The 14,165-nt window shown below is 47.8% G+C and overlaps 1 protein-coding gene across 1 annotated transcript; it reads left to right on the top strand.

The window, feature by feature from the left end:
• The first annotated feature begins 7,580 nt into the window (after positions 1 to 7,580).
• Smbd1 (somatomedin B domain containing 1) lies at positions 7,581 to 13,139 on the top strand. The gene is made up of 4 exons (NM_001256309.1): positions 7,581 to 7,653; positions 11,172 to 11,366; positions 11,733 to 11,827; positions 12,983 to 13,139. Exons 1-4 carry the CDS (start codon positions 7,593 to 7,595, stop codon positions 13,055 to 13,057), a joined length of 426 nt encoding a protein of 141 aa, NP_001243238.1. The 5' UTR covers positions 7,581 to 7,592; the 3' UTR covers positions 13,058 to 13,139.
• The last annotated feature ends 1,026 nt before the right edge of the window (positions 13,140 to 14,165 follow it).

Below are 14,165 nucleotides of genomic sequence, written 5' to 3'. Positions count from 1 at the left end.
GACTGTCTTACATGATTTGGGCTGACATGTACACAAGGCTGGCTACCCCAGGAGTTCCAATCAGGTACTAGAGGCCTGGAGGGTTCCTGGAGACCATTGGTCTTCAGTCCATAATGGCAGTCTGTGTTCTAATAATGAGTGAAGGAGTGTAGCAATATCAGTAGCCGTGACATGGCAACAGAGTGGCTGACCTCAGCAGTGAGATGCAAACTTGAAGCTTTTTCCTTGGTCCCCACTTTGCTGGGTACTCCTAGGAGATGCTGCCCTCCTAACATGGACATTCCCACTTCAGATACCCTGATCAGGAAAAGCCCTTGCAAGTGGGCAGGGCAGCTTAGCTCTAAGTTTCCTTCAATTCTAGTCAAGTTGACAACCACATAAGTCCACCCCTTGCCAGCTTGATGCCCAATAACATCTCCTTATGTTATGCTTAATTTCCAAAGAAAAACAGCAACAAGTCACAATCCCCTCCCCCACGTGATATAACTATCCCACATACAATCATAATTTGTATGTTTCCCCCTTCAGAATGGGTGGTAAAGTCCTTTAAGAAATGCTAAATCCAGGCTGGAGAGATGGCTCAGTGGTTAAGGACGCTGACTGTTCTTCCAGGGATCCTGAGTTCAATTCCCAGCAACCACATGGAGGCTCACAACCATTTGTAATGGGGTCTGATGCTCTCTTCTGGTGTGTCTGAAATGAGCAATGGTGCACTCATACATAAAATAAATAAACCCTTTTTAAAGAAATGCTAAATCCTTTAGGGTCCCAGAACTTAAGTATAACATAGGTTTATAATACTTAACTCCTGATATTGTCTTAGTTGTTATATTCCATGATAAATACAGGAAAGAAAATGCAAGTATCTGCTTAATGTGTGTGTGTGTGTGTGTGTGTGTGTGTGTGTGTGTGTGTGTACACAAACACATTCTTAACCAAATAAGACAGAAATGCTAATGTCAATTACAACCCTCATTTTTGGAACTGGTGTGATGGCTATTCCCAGTTGTCAACTTGACTATATGGGAATGAACTACAATCCAGAAATGGAGGGCACACCTGTGATCCAGATCTTGTGGCTGGAAGACATGGGCTTTTGATCTGAATCTTGAGGCAGAGTGGCCATGAAAAGCCCAGGGAAGGTGGTACAGGACTTTAATCTCTGGAGACAGAGGCAAGCAGATCTCTGAGTTCAAGGTCAGCCTGGGATAGAGCAAGTTCTAAGTAAAGAATAGCTTAGATCCAGGCATGATGGTACACAGCTTTAATTCGGGCCACACCTTCTGCTGGAGGCTTACATAAGGACAATGGAAGACGGGTCACTCTTCTTCACCTGCTTACTTTCTTGCCAGCATCTGTTAGAACCGCTTCAGGATTCCAGCTTAGTCAGAAGACCAGCTGTGACACCTGGAGGGGTGACCCATACTTTCATTTGTAAAGGGCCTGGGTCATTATTCATCCAGTTCCCCATTAGTAGTCTGGATCGTCACTCCTCCTAAACTGTAACTTATTTGTGAGCCTAAACTGTAACTCTTTTGTTATTCTAACTCAAAAGCATCATGAGCGCAAAGTGGTAAGGAAGAAGTCTTCATTTTTGTTAACATTATTTATTTATTCATGTATATTAGTATTCTAGTTGCATGACAGAAGAGGACATCAGATCCTATTATAGATGGTTGTGAGCCACCATGTGGTAACTGAGAATTATACTCAAGACCTTTGGAAGGGCCAACAGCACTCTTAACCGTTGAGCCATCTCTCCAGCCCTAGGAGGAAGCCTTGACTTTTCAACTCAATGGAATGTTTGCTTTGCCTCCTGGAAGAAGCACACCTTCTTCTGGAACCTAAGCCTCTAGGTCAATAGATCATAAGGCTGTGAAAACAGGAAGCAGACATTTGCTAGTGGGTCACCAGGGTGATGGTGAATGAAACTACTCCTACCTTTGCCTTTTGAGTCCTGGACCTGTGAGTCCTAGCTATGGGAGAAACAGTACGACTTACCCCAATGCTGTTTCAGATCATGTACTGCCTTCTGGAGAACACTGCCCCACCCCCCGAGGCTACTGCTGCCTAGCCGGTTCTGTAACTGTCCTTAAAAGACCATTCCGTTGTTTTATCAGGCCAGCTGCTTCAAGATGGTGGGGTACATGGCAAGACCAGTGAAGTTCCGTGAGCATGGGGTCCACTGTTGCTCCTCTTTGGCTGGGAAGTGAGTTCTTTGGTCAGAAGCAATGCTGTGTGGAATACCATGAGAGTGGACAAGGCATCCCATAAGTCCATGGACAGTGGCTCATATAGAAGTGTTACACGCAGGGAAGGAAAATTGGTAATCATAACAGGCAACTAATTCCAGTAAGGATAATGTATTGGCCTTTCCATGACAGAAGCAGTCAACGTTGTCAGCCTGGTGTCTGGTCTATATAGAGAGTTCCAGGACAAAGAGACTCTGTCTCAAAAAAAAAAAAAAAAAAAAAAAAGTGGGGGTGGGGAGTGGGGCTATAATACACGGAGCCAGTGAGTTTTGGAGTGCCTGCCCCTCACAGTTGCCCCCTCCTTATAAGTCTGAGAGATGGCTGCTATGTAGACTTGAGCCCTAGGGTCACATTCCTCACCTGCAGCTGGACTGAACTGGCAAACATGCCTTTCCCCTCCCCCACGACTCAACCCTGTCCTTTCTCCCCAGCCCCCTCCCGCCTGCTATGTCTCTTGAGGCTTAGCTGCTCAGCGGAGTCTCCTTTTTATAGACCAAGCTCAAGTTATCCAGGAATGCACAGGTCCTCCGTCCCAGGCACTCCCTCTGCTCACGTTACCAGAAGGTCACAGTTATGAGAGGCCACAGTGCTTTCCCCAAACTCTGACCATGTAAGTCACTTTTAAGAGACACAGGTCCTTTGCTGTTTTCTTCAGCTATAAAGAGCCCACACTCTAGAACCTCCACTTTCCGAGGCAATGGAAACGTGTCCCTTGTTGCAAAGGGTCAGCTGGTCGTTAAAACAAAACGAAATGAAACGCAAGCCTCTCACTTCCACCCGCCAGCTTGGTTTTACATTTTTTAATTATCTTTTTCATTGGGGGGGGGAGGGGGGAGGGCTGTGCCACTGTGCATATGTGAAGCTCAGAGGACAACTTGCAGGAGTTGGTTCTCTGCTTCCACCGTATGGGGGTCCCGGCTCGTTTGATAAAGCTCTGTCTCTCTGGAAGTCCTCAGTGCTGTAAGATCAGGGAGCTGGTACTGTTCCCTCGCTGCAGTGATTTCCACGCATGCGCGAGCCTCCTTCACCTGCCGCTGCCAAGGGGCGCCCAGCCACACCCAGCGTTCAAGGCGGTGAAGGTGGCCACTCTGAAAAGATCTTTCACCTCAATCCCTGTGACCTGAAGTCCAGCTCCTTGCACACCGCCCAGTCAGTTCCTGCCATTCCATCCCACTTCCCCATGTCTACGCTATCCCTGGTGACATCTTCTGGAACTTCCCAATTTCACTTTCCGTGCTGCGGAAGGACGCTCACAGATGTGGAATAATCTCTTTTTAAATCATGGTCTCTCACATTAGGTTTCAGGCCAAAGCTACTGTCTACTGTCTCTAGAAGGTTCACTTTTCTGTTCTTTTAAAAAGATTCCTTTTTATTATTTTAAAGTATGTGTGCACTCTGTGAGGGGTGGGAAGCAATATGCACGCGTGTGTGCCAGTGGCAGAGGCATAGCATCCTTTAAAGCTACAGTTACTAGTAGTTTGAGTACCATTGTGGGCACTGGGACCAAACAGGAGCCAAATGCAATTTTAAATGCTGAGCTGTCTCTCCAGTCCCCCACTTTTCCATTCTTAACAGGGACCACCCCAAACCTTTCCTAACTGCCACTCCACGGATCCTTTCATTTACCCCACATCACAAAGAAATGGTGGCATCCAGAACAGATGCCCTCCTCACTCTGCCAGAGCTCCTCTGTGCCAGGCCACATCTCTATTCTTCTACCTTGTCGCTAAATTGCAGGGGCTAGGATGCAGAAGCCTCTGTGGATTGTGCTAAAAAGCCAAATAGACTGGAAGGCGACCCCACCCAGCCAGCTGGGTGTGGTGGTGCAATTTGTAATCCCAGCACCCCAGAGGCTGAGACTAGATTCTGAGTTCCAGGCCAGCACAAACTACATAGCCAGACCCTATTTTATAAACAAACAAATAAACCAAACAAAAATATTCCATAGACCAATGTGCACAGAAAATGAAGTGCTCTCCTGGGAGAATTTGGCTTCATCTCTTGTGGCCATTTCTTGTGTGTTTAACTTCTCACCGAGAGTAGAGGCACTAATAATAAAGTGTTGACACGTTTTTTTTTTCCATTTTAAAAATCCAGACTGGGGCTAGAGAGATGGTTCCACAGTTAAGAGCGTTCACTGTTCTTGAAGAGGACCTGAGGTCAGTTCCCAACACACACGTGGCAGCTCAAAATTACTCTAACTCCAGTTCGGGGAATCTATCGCCCTCTTCCGGCCCCTACAGGCCCTGCATATGTGGGATGCACATACATTCAGCCACCAAACATTTATTAATTAAAAGTCGGAATAAATAAATATTTTAAAAATATTTATCTCTTAAGTTTACTTTCCTCCAAGTTATTTCCTCTTTAATGGCCAAACACCTCCAAAACAATGACTGCACGTTCTGCCAACTTCTGAACATCTGCTACCCTCAATTAAGCCAAATACTACTTCCTTCCTATTCCCACTTCCTTAGAAATACGTAGGCCCGAGGGTCCCTGTGCCATCTGGAGGGGTAACCCGAGTGGACTCTTCGCAGTGTGGCCCTTCTGGATGCCTGAGAAATATTTGAAGTAGCGATGCAGCAAGCAGTTTCTCTTAGAGAGGAAGGACACTGTCCTGTGCTGGTGGCGCCATCTGCTGGTATTGCAGATGTTATACCCAACTTGTTTTCTCTCTCTTCCTCCCCTTGGGCTCTCAAGGGAGGCATCCCCGCAAGATGGGTGAAGAGATAGTCAAATCATCTAGACAAGCCACACCTAAGTCTTTGCTTCTACTACATGGAAACACCCCCCCCTCCCCGTTGAAGTCATCAGGGCGACACCCATAGACCTCTGAGAGAAGAAAAAAAAAATCCCCTTCTAGGGCTGGAAAGATGGCTCAGGGGTTAAGAGCACTGACTGCTCTTTCAGAGGTCCAGAGTTCAAATCCCAGCAACCACATGGTGGCTCACAACCACCTGTAATGGGATCTGATGCCTTCTTCTGGTGTGTCTGAAGACAGCTACAGTGCACTTATATACATAAAATAAAATAAATCTTTAAAAAAATTTCCCTTCTAGCCAGGCAGTGGTGGTGCACACCTTTAATCCCAGAACTAGTGGAGGCAAGACACCAGAGGCAGCCAGATCTCTGTGAGTTCAAAGCTAGCCTGGTCTACAGAGTGAGTTCTAGGACAGCCAGGGCTACATACACAGAGAAACCTCGTCTTTAAAAGGAAAAAAAGTGTCTCTTCATGTAACCCAACCCAAGGCCCTGAGAAGTCGATGAGCTCACTGGAATATGAGTATTATGCCTGCAGCTCCCATTATACTTAAGCCGCATGCTTTCTCCCCAATAGTAGGACTAAAGGAAAGCTGTCCACTCTCAACACTTTAACTCATCACAGTGAAACAAGTTCTAGCCACTCTAAAAAGGTGGGAAAAGGAAATGAGATAGATCTGTGTTTGCAGATGTCACGGTTATGTAGAAAGTCCCAAGGAATTTGTTTCTAAAAACAAATCTAGAATAATGGAGTGAGCCCTGCTGACACATGGTGTATGACTTTGACCTCTGGGGCTGTGAGAAGACAGATCTCTTCTATTTTATTAGCTAGTTTAGAGAGCGGGTCTCGCTAAATCATAGCCTTCTTGGCCACTGGCTCCCTGAGAGCCAGTTTTCCATCCCAGCTTCTGCACTTTTAAAGATTATTATTATACCATTATGCTTCCAGCTACACATTGCAGGAACCCTACCAAGACACCAGACAAAAGACAGTTTGTTTTCCTAACATTTCAAGAGCCCCAGGGGAAGCACACCAATTGATGCCTCTGGTTTGCTTACATAGTGATTCCTTTGCGGCCCAGGCTCCTTCCATCCTTCTGTCCTGTCAGGCTCAGCATACCGCCATTTGCTTTATCTGCATGTCTTTACCTGGTGATTGTTGTTGCCACATAAACAAACAAAAAAATCTAATAAAGGTAGGAAGGGGCAGGTGAGGACACTCAGAGGATAAAGTGCTCACTTTGTGAGCCTAACAACCTGAGTTTGAGCCTCAGAACCCATGATGGAAGGAGCGAGCTGATTCTCAAAACTAGTCTTTTGGCATCCAAATGCGTGTGTGTATGCGTGCCCCCTCCCCTATGATAGCTAAAATATAAATTTAAAAAGCATAAGTAAAAATGCCAGAGAGAAATGGGGTGTTATATCAGAGTTCTCTAGAGAAACAGAACTGGTAGAATTTATGTATATTAAAATGGGATCTATTAAAATGGCACACAGGCTCTGGTCTGGCTAGTCCAGCATTGGCTGTTGCCTGATGGAAAGGCCAAGAATCCGGCAGTTGTTCCATCCATGAGGCTGGCTGTCTCAGCTGGTCTTCACCCTGTGATGGGGTCCCAAAGAAGTGGGCTCTAATAGAGAAAGAATGTCTCAGCAGCAGGATAGATGAACTTGCCAGCAAGAATGAGGGTAGGCAGGCAAAAAACCAAACCAAACCAAAAACCCCAAACCCCTGCTTTGTCCGTGATCTTTTCCGAGGGCTGCTGCCAGGTGTGGCCCAGATTTAGGGTGAGTGTTTTCACCAGCTTCCAGTGGAAGGTCACAGGGTGGGGTTAGGAGTGGCTATTCTCTGTCTTAGGCACCCACCATCCCTTCAAAAGCAGAGCCTCTGATGCATTCAGGGATTGATTAGAACCTGTTTGGGCCAAAGACGTAACCAATTTCAAATCATAGTCATTTCTGAATGCCCAACAGAGTCGATTCTTTGCATTTTTAAATAGGAGCTAAGGGAAAATTTCTTTATCCCTTAACCTTGAGATGACTTTGCCTCAACCTTCAGCTTTATGTCAGAACTGTAACAGTTCTGCCAGGCGCAGGGTCTCTGCAAGGGAACTGAGGTGCCCCGCTCATTGCTGTAGCTGATGGGACCACTCTTACTATATCTCTCATTTTGATTGGGACAGCACTGGACAGGGAGCTGGGGGACCAGCGCTGTCACCTCAGCTCTCCATATTAAACTGTGTGAGTCCAAAGTATCCTTTGTCTTCCCAGGCCTCAGTGTCCTTGTCTATAAAATGGGAAGGTCAGATACGCACGGAGGCCCTCTGCCACTTTGGCATTTCAGATTCTTCCCAGAGCGTGGGTATAAAAAGATATAAAAATTACCTCTGTTTGGCTAAGTCAATCCCAGCAGCTGAAACACCTGTGCCACACAGCCACGGTGCCACCCCCTTGCCAATCACCAGGTGTCACCTGGCTCCTCCTCTGTGTGGAGACACTGGACAAGTGCTCTCCAGTGAGTAGCTATTGGAGCTGGACCTTGATCCCTGAAGCACTTCTGCATCTATTGAGCCTGAAGCCATGTGGTTTGCCTTTCTCCTCCTGCTGTGGCTGGGCCCTGTGATTCCAAACCAGAAGGCAGGTGAGGAGAACTGAGCTGACCCCTATTTGAGAGGTCAAAGAGACCCTGTGTTTGTTCTCATTTCATTTAGTCAATCAATATTATTTATTTCTGGTCAGATACGCCACCTTCTGATGGCTAGAACCCACTCACTGATCTGATCAGGTAACCCACTTACTCAGACATCACTTGTATCCTAAATGTGCTTGGTGTGGCTTCTGGGTGTGTCCACACAGCTGTCTCTGCAGCAAGCTTGGAGCCTGCTTGGGAAGGCTGTGGAGTCTTCAGAGGTGGTTCTGGTGTGTACACTTTTGGAGGAGGCATGAGGGATTAGGAGGGATGGTGAGCGTAAAAAGCCCAGGTCCAGATGAACAGCAGCCTGGTCCATCAGCCGCCACCCACTAGTTGATCAGGATGGCTAAAAATATACCTGGAAGTACAGCAGGAAATCCATGACTCTTATTGTTGTTATTGTTTTGCGTGTGGGGGGAGGTGTTGTTTGTATGTATGTATGTATGTATGTATGTATGTATGTATGTATGAATGAATGTATGTGCACTATGTGTGTTCCTGGTGCTCCCAGAAGCCAGAAGATTCTTGGAACTGGAGTTAGAGATGGTTGTGAGCTGCCACATGGGTGCTGGGAATTGAACCCGGGTCCCCTGGAAGATCATCCAACGCTCTTAACTGCTGAGCCATCATTCCAGCCCAGGAAATTCAATAAAGGTTTCTCTTCCCAAGCCTTTCTGCTGCCCTGCACCCCCTTCCCACACTCCACACCCCCTTCCATACCCCACACCACTCTCACCTTCTCTAGAAACTTGCCAAAGCCTTGCTCTAGAGGGAGCCAACCTGGCTACCCTGGGTTCTTCACATTTTTACCTTGCTTTAAAGTTTGAGACAGGGTCTCACTAAGTTACCCAGGCTGGCTTGAGCTCACTCTGTAGTCCAAGCAGCCAATGGATTTGAGGTTCTCTTTCCTCAGGCTCCCACAGTCTGTGGGAGTGCCTGGTGATATGTTTCTTTATTTGTTTGTTTGTTTGTTTGTTTGCTTGTTTGTTTGTTTTGAAACAGGGTCTCACTATGTAGCTCCGGCTGTCCTAGAACTCACTATGTAGACCAGGCTAGCCTAGTACAAATCTGCCTGCCTCTGCCTAACTCTGCCCCCTGAGTGCTGGAACTAAAGGCGGGCACCACCACGCTTGGCTACGATGTTTGATTTTTATTTGTTTGTTTGGTTGGTTTTAGGTTTTGGGTTTTTTTTTTGAGACAGGGTTTCTCTGTGTAGCCCTGGCTGTCCTGGAACTCACTCTGTAGACCAGGTTGGCCTTAGACTCAGAAATCTGCCTGCCTCTGCCTCCCAAGTGCTGAGTCATTAGGACATTTTCAGACAAATTTAACATTCCTTAATCTCCTTCTATTTCCCTCCTCCAGATCCCTGTCCCTCCTCCCTGTCCTTCCTGCTTTCATGTCACATATATTCGATTATCCCACTCACTATTCTCTTTCCTTCCCTCCCCAACCCTTCCTGAAGACTTCTTCTCCCCCTGTCATGGTGCCCTTTCTAGTTTCATAACTGACACCCACGCCCACATACATGCACATATGCAGTCACTAAAATCTAGGCTCAACTCGTAGAGGAAAAGATGTGTTTGTCTTCACTTAGCACAGATATTCTCCAGTCTCACCCACTTTTCCGAGAATGTCGTGACTGTATTTTCCTTTATAGCTGAAGGAAGGCTGGGTTCAAGTGTGACCTTGATATGTAAGAACCATTTCTGCTAATGGATTTGGACAGGCCTCCCAAGCTGATGACACAGCATACACCAAGGCTCAGAAGCAGGTGCAGGCAAGGTGTGACACTCTTGGGAGCGGGGTGATAGGAAAGCCAGAAAGATGCTGCTTCTCCAGGTTTGCAGCCAGCTCAAGCATGGCTTTGGGTACCATCCTCCATCTATAGAATGAGAGCCTCTCTCTAGACTTTCAGGCTTTTCTGGCTCCGATCCATTTTTACAAGCATTAATTGTTCTGTGACCTAGTTCACTCATCCATGGAGCTAAGGCAACTTTTAAAGCAACTTATTCTTGTATTTAATGCATGCAGGTCTATTTGGTTCAATTTAATTCTGCCTGGCTCCATTCCATCCTGTGTCACACTGCCCATCAGTCACAGTAAAGTAAACACCATCGGATTGATCTCTGATTCACAAACAAGGCCACCCTTCATTTGGACGCTTCTCCCACCCTTGCTCTTTAGTTGATTCTTGGTCTTAGATGCTTGAGAAGAGGGATGGCTTAGGGATGGAGTAAGCCACCAGTAGGAGGCCCCTGAACTGAGTGTGAACTGGAGCCTGAGGCTCAGCCAGAGCCCCAGCCCTGCCCACTCTTACTTTGAGAGGTCCCGGACCTCTGCTCTCTGCACTTCAGACTCCTGTTTTCACAACACTTTGGCTTGGCCACACCCAGCCTTGCTTCCTTTCAAAGGCCAGCTTCTGTTGACCCTGTCAACTCTGAAAGTCCTCAAGTTTATCCTTAAACAAGGCCCCTGGCAGGTGCTAAGCTAACAGGAATCAATTGAAAAGAAAGCAAGCAGCATTAAAATTAAAATTAAGCTATCTGGGCCCAGTCCCATGAACCAGACTCTCCAGGAACATACCTCACCCCCGCCTGCCCAGTTTCATTTTTTCCTATCTCTTAAAAGAGGTGCACCTGCTTATTTGTGGTTTAATAAACAGATAACCACTGAGTTGAGCAACTTAGGGAAATGGTTAGGGAAGCAGAGCTGACGAAACTTACACGGATGGTGCCTAGCTTCCACTCTACAGAGATTCGCTCTTCCTTTTGTGCCCGTTCCCCTCAAAGCACCACAGTTAAGTCTTACTTACAGTCAGGCCTGGGAGCTGGCTCAGATGCCTTTCCGTCAGTGGTTTGAGGTAGGTGTTTGGTTTCAGACAAGGGATAGAGGAACAACCAAGGCACACCTGGCCTCCAGGTTCTCCCAGCATCCTTCAGTCTACCTGGCATACCCTGCCCCCATCCTTGAACTTTCCAGCAAAGGGACTGGGCTGCTCTTCCCCCAGAGGCTCTTCCCTATATAATTCAGTCATTTTGCACTTTCCCTCCCCCCTCTCCCTCCCTCCCTCCCTCCCCTCTCTTTCTCCCTTCTCCCCCTCCCCCTCTCTTCCTCTCTCTCTCTCTCTCTCTCTCTCTCTCTCTCTCTCTCTCGCCTCTCTTCCCTTTCTTCCTTTTCCTCTTCTCTTCTAATATGCCCTTTCTCCCTTTCTCTCTCCCCACCCTCTTCCCCATGGAGATTCTCCTGACCTCAATCCTTTGGGTCAGCAAACTTGCCCAAGAGCAGCTTCCCAATAAACCTGCCTTTAATATAACCTAATCTGGCTTGAATTGGCTCATTTCACTGGCAGTGAAGAAATAACCTCTCAGTAGGAATCCAAAGACACTCTTTGGCATATGCATGCACGTTCATTTGTGCCTGCACCGTTTGTAAAACCTCTGTCTTTTTAAATGTCTCCTCTCCTCCAGGCAGTTGTTCCCAGCCCCAGCCTCTCTGCTGCCCCGGAGAGGATTATGGCTGCAAGAGAGGAAACTGCTATTGTGATAAATTCTGCCGTGTGCTATCAGACTGCTGCCCAGACCACGAGACCCTCTGCAACTCCAGTGACCTGCATGCAGGCTCTCTTCCACCCGTGGCTCAGCTGGATGCTGTAACCCACAGAGGCAAGCCTGGACTTTAGATGGTGGCCGCTATGGAGTGGGTGGCACCACATCCTGATGGTCCTGCAGTTCTTATAGTCTATGCATTTCACGCTCAAAACTTCTTCACGTTCCTCTCGACTCCCTTCACCTGCTGCTCTCCCCCAAGCCTCTCTTTAGGTCCCACAGGGAGAGGCTGAGCTATCAGTGGTGAAAACCAGGCTAGGAAAGGTGGTGGGCCCAACCTTTTCTTGCTCTATGTATGCCGCTTGGCCTTGCTTGGAGATGTCAGAGCAGAAGAGTCCTCAGAGAGGTGTTGGGGATGTTGACCAGAAGTGGGCTGGGGGAGAGGAGCACGGATGAAGACAAGGCCTTCACCCTGTGTTCCAGCCTTTCACACTCCCAAGATGGTGCTACAGATGGTGCTGAGGACCGAGAGGCCACTCGACTCAGCCAGGAACAATCAAGATTTGGTACAAAACATGGTGAGTGCCCTGAGCGGGGGTGGGGGGGTGGGGGGTGGGTGTGTGTGTGTGGGGGGAATTCCTGCCTCTCTTCTAGGACTCAAGGGAGGGGGGGATTTATAAAAAAAGGAGAACCAGGGATATGTTTTTGTAGAGCGAAGTATGGTGAGATGGGAGGGGGTGCCTCAGTAGGCCCATGTTGAGGCATCCCTTCCCCCGAAGTACTAACCATATGACATAGTATGGAATAGAGTTTATTTAGGGCGTGGGCAGGGGAGTTGGGGAGAGAGTAGACAGAGATGAGGGTGTGGGTAGAGGAAGGGACTGAGGGAGGGACTGAGGGAGGGATGGAGGGAGGGAGGGAGGGAGGGAGGAAGGGAGGGAGGGAGAGAGGGGAGGAGGAGGGGAGAGGAGGGGAGAGGAGAGGAGAGGAGAGGAGAGGAGAGGAGAGGAGAGGAGAGGAGAGGAGAGGAGAGGAGAGGCCAGCTAGGAACACAGAGGGGGAGAGAGGGAGAAGGGAAGGGGAGAGAAGGGACAGACAGTAAGAGGCTAAGAGAGTGAGAAGGGGGCAAATGACCCTATTTTATAGTGAGTCTAACATACCTGGATGTTGCCAGGTGACTGTGGGGTAAAGCTTAGAAGGAATGCTAAGGAGTGGGGTAGGGAAGGAAGGGAGAGAGGAAGGGAGGAGAGGGGGAAGAGGGAAGGGCTCCTTTGAGCTGGGGCAGAGCTTTCTATTTGAATTGCATCTCATTTTCACGTATCATAAACTTTTCTTTTTTTCCTCCACCACCATTTATAAATACACAAAATATTCTAAACTTGTGAGTCGTACAGAAAGTGGCATCGTGCCAAACTCGGTAGCTTGTGTTCTAAATCCTCCTCTGTCCAACTCTTTCCTTCTGTGCCCTGGCCCTAAAGTACTCAACCCAGCATAGAGAGATACCCTTCACTGCTATTACACAAGAGGAAGGAGTGTGAGGGCCCCCCCGACTCCGAGCACTTGCTCCCTGGGAACTGGACTTGACTCCTCTAGCTGCTGAGCCCGCCTGCTTGGGTGGCAGGGACAACTCATTGAAAGCAAGCATGGAGACCATTGCTCTTGCTGGCCCAAGAGATGCTTAGAGTATGAGACCACAGATGTCAGCAACTTGGATGAGGTTTGTTGCTTGTCAGGTTCTGCAGCTCCTCCACAGCCTCTCCAGAAGGCCACTCTCGGTGACTATGAAGGGAATCAGGAAGAGAGCCTGAGTCTTTCTCCAGCCCTGGCCAGCAGGACCCATGGAACAGAGGTCACCTTTGGTTTGTTGGGGCCAACATGGCTGGCCCAGCCCAGGGGTATCTGTCTCTCAGCTGCCATCCTATTAGCCCCCACATTGGCTTGGCCTGGGGAAAACTGAAACCTGGGATTGTTGTAAACACATTTAAAAGTGCACAGAATTAGCCATAAAAATTACAAAAATACACTTGGCTCGTAATATTGCTCATTGTGTTGTGACGATTACATGTATATACAATTATGATATATTTATTATAATATAACAATGACTTGAACATAGAAAATTAGGGAGATGGGGGCGTAGCTTAGTTGATGGCGTGTTTGCCAAGCATGTCAAACCCTGTAGTCAATGCTAAGCACCCCAGAAATCAGGTATGGTGGCACCTGCTCATTATCCTAGTACTAGGGAGATGGAGGAGGTGGAAGCAGGTAGATCAGACCTTCAAGGTCATCTTGGCTGTATAGTTAGTTCAAGGCCAGCCTGTGCAATATGAGACCCTGGAATTTTCTGTTGTTGTATAAGACCCTGGCGAGCCTTAACTTACAGGAGACACCCGAGTGAACAACTCGGAGACAGGAATAGATGCAAAAGCAAGAGGAATTTTATTGATCCAGCATGCTGGGGTCGCCCTGAACATGGAGAGAGAGAATGACCCCTCACAGCCCATCCAGCGAGCCTTTATATATACAGTTCTCAAAGCAGTGATTGGCAGAACAGTGTGACTTTTAAACTGATTGATCTATAAGGAATGAGGTAGGTGGCTAATGGTCAAGGAAAATGTCTGCGAGCTCTGTGGTCGTGGTGGTTGGTCCCTCCTCCCTGTGGTCTGAGGAATGTAACTAGCCCCTCCCTTCCGGAGAGGAGGGGTGCCTGTGTTCTTTATGACCTTTCACTTCCAGGAGGGGAGGGGTCTGGTGGAATTTTTCTGTAACCGAGCTGACCTCTTCATTTTGTTTTCTTTTGTTTTAAAAAAAGCAGAAAGTAAGAACCCCAAGCAATAACCTTTAATTAAGTAATTCACCTTCTCCCCCCCCCCCCCCCGCCCTGTTCTGCATTGGACGTCCTGGATCTTAGCCACC

This window comes from Mus musculus, chromosome 16, assembly GCF_000001635.26.
Source record: "Mus musculus strain C57BL/6J chromosome 16, GRCm38.p6 C57BL/6J".
NCBI classification, from domain to species: domain Eukaryota; kingdom Metazoa; phylum Chordata; class Mammalia; order Rodentia; family Muridae; genus Mus; species Mus musculus.
The sequence above is the reverse complement of the archived record's forward strand: the minus strand, read 5'-3'. Positions and strand labels throughout refer to the sequence as shown.

What these genes read in the sequence shown, in the direction of transcription:
- Smbd1 (NM_001256309.1), top strand. Translation starts at nt 7,593, where the DNA reads ATGTGGTTTGCCTTTCTCCTCCTGCTGTGGCTGGGCCCTGTGATTCCA. An exon ending in GATTCCAAACCAGAAGGCAG is followed by an intron (nt 7,654 to 11,171) that starts GTGAGGAGAACT and finishes CCTCTCCTCCAG; the next exon opens with GCAGTTGTTCCCAGCCCCAG. An exon ending in GGATGCTGTAACCCACAGAG is followed by an intron (nt 11,367 to 11,732) that starts GCAAGCCTGGAC and finishes CCTGTGTTCCAG; the next exon opens with CCTTTCACACTCCCAAGATG.